This window comes from Podarcis muralis, chromosome 4, assembly GCF_964188315.1.
Source record: "Podarcis muralis chromosome 4, rPodMur119.hap1.1, whole genome shotgun sequence".
Lineage (NCBI taxonomy): Eukaryota > Metazoa > Chordata > Lepidosauria > Squamata > Lacertidae > Podarcis > Podarcis muralis.
Window position 1 is genome coordinate 42,377,354 of NC_135658.1, and position 20,156 is coordinate 42,397,509.

Sequence of the window (20,156 nt, forward strand, 5' to 3'; positions counted from 1 at the left end):
TCGCCCTGTACCCCAGGTCTTGTTGTCTGACTTTGTGATTGTGCTCTAGTGGGTAATTTTCTCTGCAATTTTCTTACCAGTCTATACACTTGTGGCCCTTTGCTGCGATTCCTCTTAACCGTGTCTGTTAATCAGTGCTGTGCATCTTTTTCACTTTATTTGTTTGGTGTTGAACTTAAGCTAACAGTATTTTTTTCCAGTGCACCTCAAATGTGCTATTGCTGAGGAGCAGTGATGTGGGTTTCCTGGGAGAAAATTGAATTGGATTTTTTTTTTTTTTACCAGTTCAAGTTACTGTACTTTACACACAAAAACTTACAATTTGCATCAGAAAATTTTCTGGTGTTCTAGAGAGCAAAATAGGTAAAGGTAAAGGTACCCCTGCCCGTACGGGCCAGTCTTGCCAGACTCTAGGGTTGTGCGCTCATCTCACTCTATAGGTCGGGAGCCAGCGCTGTCCGCAGACACTTCTGGGTCACGTGGCCAGCGTGACAAGCTGCATCTGGCGAGCCAGCGCAGCACACGGAACGCCGTTTACCTTCCCACTGGTAAGCGGTCCCTATTTATCTACTTGCACCCTGGGGTGCTTTCGAACTGCTAGGTTGGCAGGCGCTGGGACCGAACGACGGGAGCGCACCCCGCCATGGGGATTCAAACCGCCGACCATGCGATCGGCAAGTCCTAGGCACTGAGGTTTTACCCACAGCGCCACCCGCGTCCCTAGAGAGCAAAATAATTTAGCACAATTGTTTTACTCGCATTTTGTAAACAAAGCTAAAAGCCAAGCTTGCTGTGCCTAATATTGTGTTTGAATTGTCATCCATTTATTGTTAATGATGAACTTACAAAATGGGAAACATTCCATGGAGAAATTAAGTATTGGAAAAATTTTCCCATTTGGGAAAGCTTCCGCTCTACGTTGCCTCGGGGCAGCAAATGAATTGACTAGCTCTGAAATATATGAAGTTCTTGGTTCTCACTTACAAGCTATCGAGAAGGAAATATTAGGAGAAAGCATTACTTGAAAATTGCATATAAAACTGTTCACGTTTTAGGAAATAACAAGCACCTCTTGCTTTTAGGGAGCAGAAAGGGTTTGTTGTTTCTTAGCTCCTGGTAGTTTAAACTTGGTGTGAGTGTAGTGTGGAGAATGAATACCTGCTTATAGCTAAATGGGTTAATTGTTAGAGGAGTAGGCACCGTGGAATCTAACTATGATTTATTTATCCATTAAAAAATCCATAATGGGGGACAAATTTACCCACAAGATGGCTTTTCTACCATTACCGAACCTCCTCTGCAGGAGCTACAGGTATTCTGGGGTGTGCCACTTCAAATATGTTCAGGGGATTTGTGACAGATATTCATGATTTCATTGATTGGTGAATTGATGTGGAAAGTGCTCTTTGAAGGAAGGAAACTTGAAAACACTTGCCCTATCCTGTAGATGGTAGACATTTTCTTGGAACTTACAAGACTTGTTAAGTTCAAAGTAAGGAACAAGATGGGTTCACTTGTCCACCTTGGGAAATTCCAGGTGACAAAACCACAGCAAAGAATCCAGTTTGGATTTCAGCCTCCTTGTTTAGTAGCTGTGTTTTAACACGGATTGGTAGCTCAGTGTTCAGTCTAACATCTCTATGGATGTTTGCAACAAGGAAGTACCTTTCTGTCTTGAATCATTCAAGTGTTTTTATTCATTAATAAATCCCACTTGAGTCTGCTATATTGGATACACTGAAATCAGATAAATAAAAATCCTCTCTTCTTGTTAGCTATGTAAGCCTTGCCTCCAGTTTCTAATCAGAAGGGACCAAATATGTAAAGGAGTAGAGGATGATCAAAGCTTCTGTGTTCTTGGTATAACTAGGGAATTTAGACTGGAGCAGTCATCCTGTTGTTGTGGATCGTTTCTGCCTTTGTTTTGTGTGTGTGCTCTCCTTATCAATTGAAAACATATATCCTTGCTGTCAAGCGTATACTCAATCAGTGTTTTTCTTTTCTTTTAATTCAGTAAGCCTAACCTTGAGGGGTATGTCTGAAATATTGCAGAGGATTGGAACCAGCCTAATTAAGTTATGGCAAAATTCTGCTTTGTGTTGACAGGAGCAGTTCAGAAATTGTTTTTTTGAGCTATAAAATAATGGTTGTTGGAGGCTGAGGCCATGTTTTGACCATCTCTCTGGTCCTCTGTTACATCTGCAAATTTTAATTTTCTGTAGATCCATAGGATAGGCTTCACAAACAAGCACTATATATACCATCCTTTTCAGCTTGATATAGAGATGACTTTACTTGTCTAACTGCAAAGGAGAGTGTCTGTGCCCCCCCCCCCCCAGTTAGAATTAAAAAATAGCCATTTGTGAAAATCAATTGGGATTGTAGGAAGCTGCCTTATACAGAGTCAGATCATTGGTCCACGTTGCTCAGTATTGTCTCTGTTGACTAACAGTGGCTCTCTGATTTCAGACAGGAGTCTCTCCCAGTCCTTCCTGGAAATGCCAGGAATTGATCCTGAGACTTTCTGAATGCAAAGCAAATGCTCTTGTCATGGAGCTACATCCCCTCACCTAACTACAGGCAAACGTGATTGGAAAAGGAACTGAACATGTCCAGAGCATGAGATAATAATAATAATAAATGGATTGAGACCTCTTAATTCAAGGAAAGAAAGTATCAGGTTTGTAGTAGTACCCAGTGGTGCTACATATAGAAAACTCAACCTTGTACTTCAGCACTCACCTGGTATAGGTCATAGCTGATAAGGAATTGCATGCAGGCAAGTGATTGGATGCTGCAAGAGCAACAGAACTCTCCATCCTTCCTCCACCATTCCCCAGGAGGCTAGTAACTTTTGTGGACTTGTTTACAAAATATAGTCATATTTGATAAAAATAATAATAAAAAGAACACAAGGTAAGCACTTAATGGGTGTTATTTCAGCAGTTGCAGTGATGGACAGATCTAGCAGATGGAACTTGTCATGAAATTGTACAGGGAGCTGGAGGAATTGCAGTTCACATTTTAGGTTTGTAAGCTCCTTGTGGTAGGAACCTTTCCTCTTCTATCTGTTATGCATCATGCACACTGATGCTGCTGTATGCATTGCAAATAGCAGTAATTAAATCCTTAATAATCTGAGCAGGATTAAATGCTAGGACCTGGCTTTTTCAAAACTGCAAGTGTGGGGGTTGTACTAGCTACTTTTAAATTTTGTGTCTATGTAGAATCTGGTTGGTTTCCTCCTATTTGTGTTAAACTGACCGTAGCTTGTTTCTGAGAATGAAACACTTGTGGGTTAGTACCCAGAGCCATTTCTGTATTTCTAATATCCTCCTTGACAGATTATAGCAGTGCATCTCTTTCCCCTTCTGATAACATGCAAACCATCCCTGATACTGTCCTGTTTTGGGGGGGGGGCAGGGGAAGAGGAGGATGACTTGAAAGTAAGACTGGGAGCTCAGTTGGCACAAAGATATGGCCTGCCACATTCTATGTCAGTTATGCAAACTAACAAAGTTTATGCAAATCGTTTTAGTAGCTGAGGCTTGGCCGTTCATTGCAAAATCAGTTTATAGTAAAGCTTCTGTGATTGTAGCTCTAGCCCTAGATTTAGTGTCGAACCTTAAGCTGCTGTGTACAATGGGCGGCTTGGGCAAACAGCAATTGTGTTTTGAAAATACAAAAGCAATGTTATTCTGATGTTCCTGTGAAGGATTTTATTTGGGAGACCTACTGTCAAGGATATACAGTCTGCCTGGTGCAGTGAATCAAATATGGAACAAGCAGTGATAGTGTGAGATGGTTTTAATACCATGAGGGCATCTTAGAAAACAATAGAAAATTCTAACAATACAGCAAGACGTATTATCATTGCTTATTGAAGCAGCCTCTCACAGATCTCCTTTCAGTGCAGGTAGGAAAAGTGGCTCACAATACTCCTTGACCTGCATACATTAATTTGAAGGCTTTTCAACATGCAAAATGCAGCAGGCAGATTGCTGCCTGGGCTTGTCTTTAGAAATCCTATAAACCCCTGTTCTAAAACAACTGCATTGGCTGCTAATTGTTTCCTGGCCCAATTTAGGATATTCATGCCATTGTGGTTTAAGGTCCCATTTGGCAATTAGATTATATATCTGAGTTTCTAACACTGCAAATGAGGTGTGTGAGGTACTGCAGTTCTGGATCTCTCCCCCATCCTAGTTCTGTGCCAGGATTCAGAATGGTTAGGGTTTTTTGGGGGGGGGGGGTAAAAATTGAATTTTATAAACAAGAATAACGTTATACAAACAAGTATACCGAATTTTCTCATGTCATTTGTATTGTATTTTTCGCTCTATAAGACACACTTTTTCCTCTCCTAAAAAGTAAGGGGAAATGTGTGTGCGTCTTATGGAGCGAATGTAGGTGGGAGGCTCTGCCCAGCGCTCCCTTTAAAGACACACGCTCCGCACTCTCTTTAAAGGGAGGGTGGCTCTTGGGGGAGGCTTCCTACCGCTGTCCGGGTGAGGCTGTGTGCGGCTATCCCATAAGCCAGGACAGCAAGCCAGGACAGCAAGCAGGGGGAGCCTTCATCCTGCTGCCCAGGAGAGGTTGTGCACGGCTATCCCATAAGCCAGGACAGCAAGGGGCTATCCCAGAAGCCAGATCCCTCTTGATGTTCTGGCTTCTGGGATTCAGAATATTTTTTTTCTTGTTTTCTGCCTCCAAAAACTAGGTGCGTCTTATGGTCTGGTGCGTCTTATAGAGTGAAAAATATGGTATATCACAAAAATAGCATAATAGATGTGGAAAAATATCTGCAACAATATGTTTCATTATTAGTGGTCAGTGTATATGTTCTTAGTTTATGAATTGGTTTAAACAATTAGGAAGAAGAAGGAAAAAAGGGGAGGGGCAAGTGGGGTAGGGTGGGGTGGTTATGCTTCTATTATTCTATTCTATTCTACTTAGTGTGTGAGAGAGGTTGTTGTGACTGTTACTTGTGTGGGTTATCTTACTATTCACTTGTTGTATTTCCTTGGTGGTGAGAGAGGTTGGGTGTGGCATCGGGTGTGGTTGGTTGTCTTTGGTTGGCTGTAGTGAGAATTGTTTTTGTTTGTGAGTGTGTATTTTTGAATCTGGCTAACCTGATTCAGAATGGTTATTAAAAGGCCATTGAGCTCTCCTCTCTTCTCATTATCTGGCTGATACGTTTCCTTGCCTGTAAGTTACTTGCATCCAGTGGCTGGCTGCCCCTATGGTTTTTACACCTTTGATGGGCAGAGCTCCACCTCTGTCTTTTGCTGCGGAAGGCAGAGCCTTTCTCTCTTCCAAAATCATTGTGCTGCTTTTTCTCTCTCTGCAGCGTCTACAGCTGCTTCTGGTTCCTGAGAAAGCATCTGCTTCCAAGATAGTTTCTTCAGTACTTCTGGGCCTTAAAGTTTCTGTAAATGTTGTAGCTCTTCTGTGGATTAATTATAAAGTGTCTGGAAATCAAGTTGTATGAGTAACGGTTGAGGGAGTTGGGTATGGTTAGTATGAGTAGATAAAGCTGAAAAGTGGCCATTTACAAATATCTAAAGGGCTGTCACATGGAACAAGCTTGTTTTCTGCTGCTTCAGGAGCTGAACCAATGGATCCAGAGTACAAGAAAGAAGATTCCAACTAAGCATTAGGAAAAACTCTTGGGTTCAACAGCGGAATGAACTACCTCAGAAGGTGGTGGACTCTCCTTCATTGGAAGTTTTTTTTAACAAGTTGAATATCCCTCTGTCAGGGATTCATTGCTGGGGGTTGGACTAAATGACTCTTTGGTCCCCTTACAATTCTATCATTCTGTGACATTTCGGTGCCTGTCAGATATGGCCCCAGCCATGTTGAGGTCCAAAGGCTAGGAGGCAAGTCAAGGGTGCGGCAAGAAGCAACAGCACAGTTAAATCTGTTCTTGCTCATACCAAAAAACTTTCCATGGAAACTTGTTTTATTCAAAGCCTTCTTCAAGTCTATCTAGAACATGGGTAGGCAAACTAAGGCCTGGGGGCCGGATCCGGCCCAATCGCCTTCTAAATCCAGCCCATGGACAGTCCGGGAATCAGCGTGTTTTTACATGAGTAGAATGTGTACTTTTATTTAAAATGCATCTCTGGGTTATTTGTGGGGCTTAGGAATTTATTCCCCCCCCCCCCAAAAAAAATATAGTCTGGCTCCCAACAAGGTCTGAGGGAAAGTGGACTGGCCCCCTGCTGAAAAAGTTTGCTGACCCCTGAGAAGTCATTGGCATCCAGACTGAATCCATACCTATTACCTCTTGAGACTAAGGTTTAAGACCTGTTGTGATCTCTCTCAGAAATGTTGAGAAATGGACATGTGTCATGACTTTTGATTTGTTTTAAATTAAAGTATTGGTCTCCAGTTGCAGGTGGGAGGAATAAGAGTCTCTAATGCAGTACAGTGGTACCTCGAGTTACAGATGCTTCAGGTTACAAACTCTGCTAACCCAGAAATAGTACCTCAGGTTAAGAACTTCGCTTCAGGATGAGAACAGAAATCACGTGGCAGCGGCACGGTGGCATTAGCTAAAGTGGTACCTCAGGTTAAGAACAGTTTCAGGTTAAGAATGGACCTCCAGAACAAATTAAGTTCTTAACCCGAGGTGCCACTGTAGTGGAATATACACTGAAGCTCCTCCTTGTTTTCATGGCGTAGGTGAAAGATGTATGTACTTTTTTATTAAATATATACCTTGAATATGATACAGCACTCTGTACAGTGCTGTTCTCAAGTAAAGGCTACGAAACCACTCTGCTGTGCTCCTTTTATGGCCTCCCCTCTCTTAAGTGTTTCAGTATTATGGGCCTGATTTATGGCAAATTGACTGGTCAGGCTTTGCTTTCACTCAGCATGGCAAGCGTTCTCACTGGCCTCTGGTGAGCCCAAGAAGCCAAGCTTTCCTCCCGAAGCTGGCAAGAAAGATGGTCCCAGCTGCTGAACAGAGACTGCATTCCCTCCCTGGAGGTTGTTTGCCAGGTGGGTCAAACCAAGGCAGGGAAATTCAGCTGGGAGGATGGACTTCCTCTTGGTTTCAGTGCTTCAAGTAGCTGCCAAGCATGCTACCCACTTGCCTATTTTGCACAAAAGGTTGACAGGGAGGGCTTCCTTGGAACCACAGTTTTTTGCTCTGCTTGCAAAGCTGTCTGATACCTGTAGACCCCTAGGCTGGGGGGGGGGGGGGAGGTTCAAATTGGTCACTACATTATCTTGTGATAGATCTTAAAGTAGTATATCTGGTAGATGGTTGGACTTTGACTAGGAAGACCTGGGGGGGTCAGATGCCTGCTTATCCCTATAGCAGATGTGTCACACTTTATCAGTTCATGGTAGTTCTGCTGTGGCTCCTGTGAGAATCATATATGGAATAACCCTCATGTATGTTGCTCTGAGTTTCTTGGAGCAAGACTGTGGCTGTCCTGCATTGTGCTTTCTTCTCTCGCCCCTTTCACCTGCCCATCAGAAACTTAAATGTGACAGAGATCACATAGGAAAGTGTAGAAGCAATTTCTGTGTAGGCTTTTCACACAGTTGTGTAAGGTTTAAAATGATCTCATTCAGGACATATGTATGCAGCATTCTCGTGGCAGACAGCAGTTGATGCTGGTGTGCATTTGCATGGATTCGTTATGGGCCTGTCACGGTTGTGTTCTTACATGTTAATGGGATACCTTCACAGACAACACTTCAAAACAAGTGGTTTAAAGCGTAAATCGACACAGATGTAATAATAATAATAAAAACCTCAAGATGACAAAATTAAATATTGCTATAAAATAGTTTACCAGTTCTCTGGTTTGCTTTAAAAGGGGGGGAAAGAAAAAGACCACAATTCCCCCCCCCCAATCGCATTCTGTTCTCTGTACCCATTAGAATACGGCTTGGCAGCTTCCTATTTTTTATAGCAGTTATTGTATTGTTGGTATATTGTTCAAGGGTTTGCAGTGGGATGCCAGCTGTGTCACTGGCATATTAGCCAGATGTCACCCTTAATTGTAACCCAGGCTATTCAAACTCGCTCTCTCCTTGAGCTCTTCCCTCCTCTTTTCATTGGAGATTTAAAATTATCTGCCAAAAAGAGCCCTTATTCAAAGGAATGTGCATGGGCACAAACACCAAACCTCTATACAGTAAGACTGAGAAGTGATTTAATTTGGAAAATCTATTGAAACACTGCCCCCAATGATATATTTTGTTCCATGGGGTTTATTTTCTGCTTGTGAAATGTACTATTTGTATGTTTCCCTGTTGCTAGATACGCATATCTAACTCTGTCTGTAGTGACCTGTTAAAAAGCACTATTAATCCTGAGTGCAAAGATCCTAATTCAGTGTGCATTAAATTGGCTTTATTTCTTGTAAATGGGGACTTGGAGTATTAGTCAATCTAGCATAATAGGCTTCAAAGTAGCCTCTTAGACTCCCTTTCCAGTACCCATTAGCTAAAAATTTATTAACTTTTTTTCCTTGTCTTCCTCTTAAAACCACATTCTTTTATAATGAGGGGAAATATAATTTGGAGCAGCAATGTGTTCTACCCAGCATAATAGTTTGAATTGCACTCCATCTGTTCAACTGCATGGTCTGATGGATCTGCTGAGCCATTTTTCACAATTTATTTTAGAGTTGGTAAGAACATTTTCTCCTGGACCTGTTCCAAGGCTTCTGGTGGGAAAACTTAATATCTGGAGCCTATAGTCCAGCAGGAGAAGACAATTTAGCTAATAATCCTCAAATGGCAAACTACCCCTCTTTCTTTCAGTAGCTCAGATGTATTGTTAAAAAAAAACAAATATTACATTCCATAATTGTTTTTTTAAACATATTTTGCATGATTACACTACAATTATTGCAAATGGCTTATTTCTTTGTTAAAACCTCAACGAGAGAGAGCAATGCTGATTGGCTTCACCTGGGTTCTGTGTTGCAAGTAATTCAGTAGCTGAGGAGAGATCTTTATGAGATCCAAATCCCAGGGTCTCTGCTATAGCATAAGTTTCTGGCTTTACTGCTAGTGTGGTGGAAACTTCAGGCAATATATAATTGCTATACAATGAAGCAGATAGCAGCTGTCTTATTCTTTCCTTTTCTGCCAGTGTTGCAGCTTGCTTGATAATCTCACGTCCCAAAACACAATACTTAACTGTTGAGCCAAACAGCAAAGATTGGTGGGGGGTTTTGTTCTGCTTTTGTTGTGTTTGAGCCTTTTGTTTAAGCAATTTTCAAACTGGTTAAACCTACTATGCTTGAGTGCTCTGGGGGAAGAGTGGCATACAAATTGAACAAATGAATGTACCCATAATTTGTTGCCTTTAAGCATCCATTGGCATGCTGAGCAAATGCAGGAACTATTTTTTTTGGGGGGGGAGAGTAAAGATGTACAGTAAGGCTGCAACTTAAGCGCATTTAACTTGTGCACATTCAGCTTTACATGCTTGGCAAAAAATAATTTTAAAATGTAAAAGAGGGCAGAAGGGGGGTGGGAGTGAGTCTGGGGCAAAGAACCTTGGCAATCCCACTCACCATTGAACCCAACGTGTTTTGACTATACAACATTTTTGCTTTAGGTGGGATCTGCAGAATGTAACCCCCATGTACGTTGAGGCTTAGTGTAATAAAATGGGTGGGAAATACAACTTTAAAAAAACACAAAATTTTATTGGTTTTTTTAATCACATATAAATACAGTGGTACCTCGGGTTACATACGCTTCAGGTTACACACTCCACTAACCCAGAAATAGTGCTTCAGGTTAAGAACTTTGCTTCAGGATGAGAACAGAAATCATGCTCCAGCAGCAGGAGGCCCCATTAGCTAAAGTGGTGCTTCAGGTTAAGAACAGTTTCAGGTTAAGTACGGACCTCTGGAACAAATTAAGTACTTAACCCGAGGTACCACTGTACAATAACCATTGAACACTTATCCAGCAGTACAGCTAATTGAGTTTGTTTCTTTTAACATAATAAAGTTACCGCAACATATGCAGTGCTCCCCAACTATGTACACAAGTGTTTAGGACATGCAAATTTTACCTTTTGGCATGGATATGCTGCCACCTTTTGAAACCTCTTCCACTGTCAGTGTCCACCCCTGTCCTATATTTATTACTTAACATGTTGCTTTCTGCGTCTATTTTCCATGCACGTGAATGCTCTTTCAAGTCCAGCCTCATAGGGTTTTATATGTGTGTGTGTGTGTTTAAGATAATGTGGACTGGATGTTCATCTACTGGATTAGCTGAACATTCATAAGTAATCTTCATCACAACTCTTCTCTCTGTCACAGTTTTGCAAGCATCCTAGAGAAATTAATTGCTGCTTAACAGATATGTTAGAAATGAAACTGACATGCTTGCCTCTTGTTTATGCCCCCCTGGCCTTGGGGAATGTTCTTTGAACTGAGGAATGTGTGAGTTCAAACTCATTCTCAATGTGGTTCTAGCCCAAACTGCACCTTTCACACACATAAACCATAGCCATAGAGCCCATTGTGGATTCAGCATGCTCAGTGGGTGCAGACTTCACATTAAGTTTTTAGGGTGGGGTGGGGGGACGTTTAATGGAATGCAGTATCCCAGAAGAGGCATGTCTAGCTGGTTAAAACCCTGGTGCCTTTCACTTGTCACCATGGAATGTGATCCTCCGTATAATATCACTTCTATGGTAGAAGCTTGGTGCAAAAACATTTTACTGGCAATTGTATGTTAAATATGGAAATTGTAAATATATAGAAACTTATTTACAATTGGTTAAAATGGTTAAAATAAAGATAACGTTAAGAAGTCAGGTTTTTTTTTTAAAAAAAATGCAGTTTTAAGCATCTTTATTTGATATTGCTTAGCAACGTCAACCAGGGTACATCATGTATTAAATAGGCCTAGAGTTTATTTGTTCATAGTTTATGGACCACCTTTTGGGGCATAGTCCACCTAAGGTGACTTATATCCCACAAAACTCAATAACACCCAGAAACGAATACTTTAAAAGCAGTAGTACAACTAGTATTTCAAAACACAAGCGATTTTAAATCAAACAGCAAACAGAAATGGTGTCCATTCAAGAATAGATTTTCAAAATAACAGCCCATGGTGTGTGTTTTTAGAAAAATGATAAACATTGTGTATTAAGCCCTACTTAAAATTTGGAGCACTTGGGGTCATTTGCACCTCCCATGGGGAGTTCCATAATCTGAAGTTCAAGTTGCCTCTTTATTCTCAGATATCACATGTTATTGTTCAGAGGCATATAGCTTCACTTGGCTGATTAAAACTCTAAAAGCTGTTCAGTGTGTTTTTGTATAAGTTTGCCAGGTAGTATTCCATATATAAATCTGCATAGGATTATGCAGAGCACTACTTGGCCCTTCTTTGTTCAGCAAAGAAGAGTGGGTTTTCATAGGAGGGAATCCCACTAGCAAGGTAGTAGATGTTTTGTAGGCTAGTAGATTTCATTGATTTATTTTAAATATTAAAATTACTCAATTAAAGGCTGTTGACTAAAAATTAGAATGCTGTTAGTCCAGTAGTTTCCATTCCAAACACTCTACAATTTGACCATTCTACTGCTGTTGCATATATATTATTGTAACTTGGCTCTTTTCTCAGTCGCTATATAATTTGGGAGCATTTAACTACATCCATACATAGAATTCTGTCTTAGTGGTTTTATAATGTTTATAATGTATGCTAGTAAGGCATTTGGATTACGCATCTGATTCTCCAGTTCTAATTGAATGTTTCCCAAGAGATTTGAGAATTGGGAGAGAGAGATGCTGGATTGCACTAAGAGGAAAGCTGTATTGGTGACAAAAGTTACTCACAGTCAGTCCCCTGAGGAACTTTTGAATAGTACCTTGTAAGAAGAGTTAAGAGGGCATGTTGAAACTTTCATTTATTGATGTATGTGGGTGAATAAGGATAAAGGACAACTTAATAAAATCCCTGTGTTTGAAAATCCTAATAGGAGACCTACATTGATTGCATAGGGAATCTACAGATTTAGGGAGTAGAAAGTGTGGGACAGCAGTAGTTGCAGAGCAGGCTTCCTCAAACTCACCCCTCCAGATGTTTTGGGACTACAGTTCCTATCATCCCTGACCACTGGTCCTGCTAGCTAGGGATCATGGGAGTTGTAGGCCAAAAACATCTAGAGGGCCAAGTTTGAGGAAGCCTGTTGTAGAATAATCCTGCATGGATAAGGAAGAATTAAAGAAAGGCCAGGGCCTGCCCGCCCATGAAGCATACTGAGGGAGTTGCCATGGGCGTTGCCACCACAGATGAGCTCTTTTGAGCTCTGGTTGGTGCCACCATTTTTCCAGCAGCAGGGTGGGTGGGTGGGTGGGAGGTGCCTTTGGTGGTGTTGGATAAGTTCTTCAACTCAACCGTAGTTGCCTCACACCCCACCCTGTCACCAGAGAACTGAGGAGAAGCGGTTATGGGTTCCAGTGACATCTTGCTGGAACCCAATACTGAAACCATGTGATCCCAGCTTCAGCATTGAGGGTGGGGGAGCAGAGGAGGTGGGAGCTGCAGGTTGAGGCAAAATGAGACAGGCCGCCCCTGGGCACAAGGGCTTCACAATCCACATTAAGCCAGGATATGGACAGGCCCTGAGGTCACATATATGGTTAGTCAGCAGTTGTACATGTAGAAAACTACAAGGACCTTGTTACTCGCTTGGTGGGTATTCTTTTAAATCGGTTCTTTTTTCTGAAATTAAAAAAAAAATCCACACAAACATTCATGCAATTTCCTCTATGGAGCAAAAGAAGATTATGGTTAAATTTGAGTATTGATTGTATTTTTATGTATTGGAAGCTACCTTTTGAGGATTTGCCCATGAACTTCAGTATAAAAAAAAAATCAATCAATTTTGATGTTCATTTCTGCACAAGAGCCTCCTTTGCTAGGAAGCAGGTTTATTTATTGACTTAAGTGGAAATAGAAGTAAAAATGTTTCAATAGAAGTGTAAATGTTTGTAGCTTGATCACGGATCCCCTCATGACCTTGAGAAACAAACAGCTTTTCTCTTGCATCATGGATGTTGGCTCCTGTTATGGATACATGATCTGTATTATTTGGTACCATTGCTGCCATGGCCTTTGGCTAGAACAATAAATTTACATTGTTATACAAACAACTTCCCCTCTTTTTCTTCTTAAATGGACCTATTTCACCTGCTTTCTAATAATGGCCTTTTTTGGAAAACCTGAGTGAGTTGTGTAACGAAAGACACTACTTTGGAACAGTTAATTAAAAAGTAGTATATGTGTTTATTTTATTTAATAAGCTAGGTGTATCTGAACTCTTTTGTCGTTTTCTTCCCCTCAGGATTGGCATTTGCACAACGTCAAGTCACCGTTCAAGACGGACCTCTGTACCGCACTGAAAATTCCCACATCACTATCTGGTGCAAAGTCAGTGGCTACCAAGGACCATCAGAACAGAATTTCCAGTGGTCCATATATCTCCCATCTGCCCCAGAAAGGGAGGTACAAATTGTTAGCACCATGGACCCATCCTTCCCTTATGCGATCTACACCCAACGTGTCCGGAGCGGAGAAATCTATGTAGAGAGGGTCCAAGGGGATTCTGCTCTGTTGCACATCAAGGAGCTCCAAGACAGGGATGCTGGCGAGTATGAATGTCACACACCCACCACTGATGACAGATACTTTGGGAGCTACAGTGCCAAGATGAAGCTAATGGGTAAGTTGTTTTATTTTTCAGGTCGATGTTACCCTGCATGAAGACATTACCTTGTTTTCTCTTGTTTAAATTAAGATGGCAAATAGTATTATAATGACTATAAATTAAGGTGAATAAATTTTAGGAGAAATTAAACTGAACCAATTGCGACCAGGGAAAGCAATACCAGGAGCTACAGATGACAAAAACATAATTCCAAAGGTCAGTTCACTGTCACCATAGAATATGATGGTCTCCTAGAAAGTCTCTCCTGTAACTTTTTTCCTGTTTGTACTGTACCAGTATAAGTTGTTTGCATATTGTTGGCTAAACAGTAAGTACAGGGAATTATATTGAACAGTGAAGTGTGAATTCAGAAAATAAATACAATTGCAAGGTTTTTAACTGTGACAGCTTGCTCTGATCATATATTTCCAATTTCACAACAGTTTTGCTAGCTACCTGTTTGCTTCCAGCCCAGATTCAAAGTGCTAGTTGTTTGTTTGTTTGTTTGTTTGTTTGTTTGTTTGAATAATGCTTACATTTAAAGCCCTAAAGGACTTGGAGGGCCCAGGTACCTTCAGGAGTGCCTTCCTTTACCTCCTATTAGTGCTTTGTTGACTGTCCCAACCCCAGAATTCACTCCTAAAGCAGCAATAGCTTTTTATGTCAGTAATATCTACCAATCAGTTATAATTTTTTCAAGCAGGCACAGATGGGGTTCTTAAGAAAGCACTCTGGCTTTTAATGGAGAATTACTAATCCCCAGAAATGTGCAGTAATAAAGAGAATACAGATAATATAGACAGTAGTATTAAAATAGCTGTTTACACCCCCCATCTGTGCAAATGTGACTCTTTGTGCAGAGCTGTGTCTCAAAGTGTTTAATAATTCAGTATAAATCCAGATTGGTTTAATTAAATACTCGTGAATGGGAGCGAAATAGTGCAAGTACATGACAGGGGGAAAGAAGAGCCCCTGAAATTAGTGTAGAAGAGAGGTGTTGAATAATATAATGGTTCTAGATAAAGTGAAAGATTGATGCATCAGTAGATAATTACACTTGGGAGGTGATTGAAGGAGAAAGTATGCATCCAGTTGTTATAGAGCAGGGATGTCCAACCAGTAGATTGCGATCCTTACCGCGTACAAAAAGTTACAGGGGGAAAGCTAAAAAAAAACCTCTGTGTAATCCTCTCCCCACAAAGCTCAACAACTCTGGGCAATCCACCCACCCCACACACACTCCTCCTCCCACCAATGACAATGAGTAGATCACTGCCAGTTTTGTTTTTTTTTTTTTTTTTTGTACTGGGAGTAGATCACAGTCTCTTGGGAGTTGGACATGCCTGTTACAGAGAAAGCAGTAGAATAGCAAAAGCAATATGACCCACACTTGGAGGCACCAAACCCTTTGAGCTCCAGTATTTATTAGCATCTCTTGCAGTCTTTGAAAACTAGTGATTTGAATGTACAGAAACGCTTTTGGGGGTATTGCCAGCCATGCAGGACAAAACTTAATTTTAATGTACAGCATTAATTAGTTTAGCCTCAAAGCTCAAGCTGGATAACTAATACCAAACAGAAAATTATATGTTACAAGAATGAATTTGCTAACATTTTTACAAGGATGTAGGTGGTGCACAGTGTGTTCTTCTCTAGTACTCAATACCATCATGGCCTCTGAACAGCCTGTAGCCTTGATCTTTGGATGACTTGCAGAAAGGGAGTTCCATAGTCACATTTTAGAGATTCCCTCTGCCTTTCATATCTGTTGAAAATGACCACATGGATGATCCTCCTGAGAGGCAGTTCTCAGCTGTCCATATGGGCTGGTGACATGGCCCATGTGGAAAAGAGAATGAATCTCATGTGAATGCTACAAGCCTAGTAAGGATTTGTCTAAGGGAGGGGGAAAGACCGTGACCTTTTTTCCCTCTCCTGTTTTCCGTTTTGGTAAGAAAAGTGACAAGGAGAGAAAATGTAAGCAGTTTTATTTTGAAAATCCCCTCTCATGGGATTTTCATGTGATTGAGAATGATGCCGTTTGCTTTGAAGGTGATAGAAGAATCCCCCTTAGCTTGATCTGGTAATTATGAATTTTGTCAGTGGAAAAGCTTACCTGTTTTCAGAGTTCAGTCTGAGCTTAGAGTGGTTGCAATGCTCACAGAAGGTGCTGCATGCATCACTTAATCGTTCTAGCATTATAGTCATGGGTTGAAAGTTGCCTAGCAATCCAAAGGGGGGGGGGGAGAGAAATGTGTGGGAATTTTAGGTATGATTGGGGCTAGGGTAGGCAACAATTACAAGAAAAAAAAATATCAAGCGGGTTGCCCCCAAAGAAGATACTTGCCTAATAGAAAAACCTACTTGGTAAAGTTCCATAGTTCACAGTAATTAACTTGTGAGTTACAATGAAAGGAAGAGATTTAACATTAAAGGACTTTGAGGCTTGGCACTTTAAAGTAGCTGTCTTAGGGTATGTGGTCTGCTGAATCCTGACCACACATGCTCAGGAAAAAAAACCATTTTACGTTCTGAGCTGGCAAAGAACATTTGGGGAGATCGTTGCTTAGTTTGTAATCCATTTCATCATTATGAACTGGGCAAATTCTTATTCCGAACCAGGTAATCGTAGACTTTGACCACATTGCTCATTATTTCTGAAAAACCTTGGAATATCCTTTTCCTCTATCATATGTGGGTTAGCTAGATATACCCACTCAAGAAACACTTCTGAACTATGAGTGAATTACTGTTTTTCATTTTCTCAGAAGTGGAACCGAACTTTCTTCTTTCATCAAGTTATGAATTTTTAATTCCCTCATTAGGTTCAGCGGCTTTTATTTGGCAGCAGACTTGCCCAAGGGACCTTGGGGGAGATGGGAGTTTTAGTTTTTCTGAGTGCTCTGAAGTGTGTGGGGGAAGGGTGAGTAAAAAGGATTTAAAAAGCAAAACAAAAAAGCATGCACTTGCTGGTTCATTATACCACTTAGTGCCCTGGTAGTTTGTGGTAAACATTAAATGATTATTTTGTCTTTGTTTGCTGTTATTTAAAGATGGGGACTGATCCAGTGAAGCCGCAGAAATGCTAAAGCAAAGAGCAGTCTGCTTGTCATGAAAAAACGGCTTGAGACAGCATCCAACTTTTACACCATTATGGTGCTCATACAAATAGACTAAGCGAGGCACTCTCCATGTTATTGCATTATCATAAAGCAGCTTCCAGGTGAATGTTGCTCTATGTCATTTTCCCTGAACCTGGTTTCCTCAAGATGTTTTGAGCTACATCTCTCAGAATTCCATACTGGCAAGGGCTGATGGGAATTGTATCCCAAAACACCTGGAGGAAGACAGGCTGGGGAATACTGTTCCATAATGCTTCCATATAGTGATTGTAACAAGTAAACAGTCCTAAGATGGGTAGGAAATGGATGAAAGCACAAGTCTTTAATGACCACAGTCCAACAAACCTGGCAACCTACTTTCAGTCAACTCTCAGATGAGCTTTGCCAGATTGGGTTGTCTGTGATCAGATGAAGGTCTCTTTCTCTCACATTTGTCCAGTCTCTCCATATTCTATTTTCTCTGAACGCATCTTAAAGTCACAAGTAGAAAAAAAAAGATGTTTAAATCAATCACAAGAACACCTCCACTTGAAGGCTGAGAGGCCATTTTGGAGGGGGCATAATCACTCTCTGAAGTAATTTTTCACACAACCTTCCTCCATGTGACTTTTAACTATCCAAACTATAGTTTCCCTGCTTCAAACTACTTCGTTAGGCTTTTGGAACAAAGGATTACCAAGGATGATTTGCATGATTATCAAATTTTATGGTTTTATTGTGGGGCAAGCGCAGCCCGACAGCTATTTTTACTGTAGAAATAGGTAGTATTTTTATTGGAGATGTCTCCACAAATATTGAGCCAAAACCCAGAAGAGATTTATGGTTGATTGTGAAACCCAAACTACCTTTCAGGAACTTATTATTCATCTTCATTGGATGATTATTGGATATGACAGATGTTCAGCATCAACCACATCTGAGGCATTGCTTATCAGACCGATCACTCCTGAGGTACATTATGAGGGGTATTTGACTAAAGAACCACAGGAAAAGCATTCTAGTGGATTTGTTTTAGAAATGTGAACTGAAGTTTTTGCTGAAGCCTGTTGTTGGGGTCTTTCCCCTTCCTGGATTGGTGCATAAGAAGAACAGCTGGAGGAGTGCAGTACAATATGCCATTTTCCCTCCCTTTCTTAGCAATTTTTAAAGCAGCTTTAGCCAGGAAAATTGTTTCTCTACCCCAGTAAGCAGGGGTCTTCGGAAGGCTAAAAAGAAAGTGAGGAGAATTTGCATTGCTAAATGCAAATTCTCCTCCTCCTGTTTGAAGATTTGCCATGGGCTGATTCTACTTGGCAACCACTTTGAGCAGAAGGAATAAATCATGCAGCATTGTGCTCCTTGGCTTTATATCTCCTGGTTCTCATTAACATCACGCTGCCATTTGGACCTGAGCTATGTTTTAATGGGGCCTGTGGCCATGAATAGCTCTTTATTTTATTTGGGTTGTCGGCCAGGACACAGGTGGCTTCACTCAATGGAAAATTGGTGGAAAGATGATGCTGTAATTCAGAGATCCTTCCGTATCATTTTGGATTGTAACTGATCTTATGTGTTCTTGAAGTGTTCCATCCCTGCTAGAAGATATGTCTTTTCCTTAGTATGAAGCTTAAAAACTGGAAATCTGGTATGATGATAATTTACTATCAATAGAATATAGGCGACAGCTGTCTGTTGCGGCTGAAGATCAGGAACTTTGACCTATATGTTGTGCGCATCACATCTTGCTCTATTAACTATGTCGTTAAAAGAGCAGTCATAAATGATAAAATCAATGTATTACTGTTATTATTGCTGTTAATGTTAACAGTGCTGTTGATTCAGAGATACAGAGCATGGTCAATGGGGAGAAGTAGCTTAATCCCATAAACACTCATATTCTTGCATGCTAATAGAACTTCACTTACCTCAATATTTGTGAGCAAAACACTTCAACCCAAATGATATTAACACAGGTATGCTCTGATATAGTCAAATAATTAATTAGAAGTTTTGAATAACTAAGGTTTGACAGATGGACCTCTCTTTCACACAGACACACACACACACACACACACACACACACACACACACAAAATCCCCCTTCATTTATGTAGAAGCTCTTGCATTATCTAAGTCTGCAGTGAACATCAGAGTAAATCCTCTTGAACTTGGTGGGACTTAACTCAAAGTACCGTATTTTCCTGTGTACTGTATAAGACTAGGTTTCCCCCCTAAAAATAATGTCAAAAATTAGGGGGTGTCTTATACACGGATAGTGCTGGGGGTAGACTGGCGATTGGTTGTTGCCACAAGTGGGGGCGGGGTCTTATACATGGGAGCGTATTATAGATGGAAAAATCTGAGACACCAGTCAGCCAGATGGGATAGTTCTCTGTCGTCTTACACACCCTCCTCTTCATTCTTTGGTAGCTAAGAGATTCCTTGGCTTAATATCCTTGCAAAATACACATTCAGCAGACTAGGGCCTGGTTCAGACCTTGGTTTTTGGTGGTTGCAAATGAGGTGTGAGGAGCCTTGGCCTTGCATTCGCCCCTTCTGTGTGCAAGAGGAGAGTAAAATGTTTCACTTTCTTGTTTGTAAAAGCATTCACCTCCTTTCATGGACACAGGAAGAGAGTGAAGGGAGAGCACACGAGCCCAAGTCTCACTCTTTCGCATTCGTGATCACCTAAACTGGCTTTGGCCAGACTGGTGCCCTCCAGATGTTTTGGAACTCCCATCAGCCCATGGCAACAGGCATGGTTTCCCTTGATCGTGTGTACCAGGGACTCCCATGATTTTTGAGGAAGAACAAAATTAGCCACAGCCGTGCTGTTGGATGACAGTAAACTGGTGGTGACTGGAGACAGCCTGGATCACAGCTCTCTTTGCAGGGGCAATATTTCTGTTGTGTTTTTCATTTCTTCCTAGTTTTAAAGGCAGAAGAGAGCGCAACTGTGCAGCTGTTCTACTACTGCCACTGCTGTTTTCCTAGCTATAAAGAAACTTAGGGGGCAGGGAGGGTGAGGTAGGCAGATCCAGGGTACTTCTGCATCTCCTGACCTGAAATAACTGGGGTAGACCCTACTTTTCACCACACTGCTCTTCCTATCTATTTTTGCATTCGCGCAGCCTACTTTTCCATCTCTGTTTCTGTTTGAGCAAACTTGAATGTACACCTGGCACATGCCAGAGCCTATTATTTCACTTTTCCCCTTTCATGCTGTTTAAAGTTAAAAAAAGAGAGAGAGAGGTGTGTGTTAAATCTTGTCAACTCAACTCTAGTCATGGGAACCGGCCTATTGGGCTTGTATGGAATGCTGGCATTGAGAG

At 41.1% G+C, this 20,156-nt stretch overlaps 1 protein-coding gene across 3 annotated transcripts in view; it reads left to right on the forward strand.

The window, feature by feature from the left end:
- IGSF3 (immunoglobulin superfamily member 3) overlaps nt 1-20,156 on the forward strand; it is a 123,521-nt gene that overhangs the window by 15,383 nt on the left and 87,982 nt on the right. For all 3 annotated transcript variants that reach the window (XM_077927253.1, XM_077927251.1, XM_077927252.1), the window contains exon 3: nt 13,361-13,738. In XM_077927253.1, the coding sequence (XP_077783379.1) occupies nt 13,361-13,738 (378 nt within the window). The remainder of the gene's footprint in view (nt 1-13,360; nt 13,739-20,156) is intronic.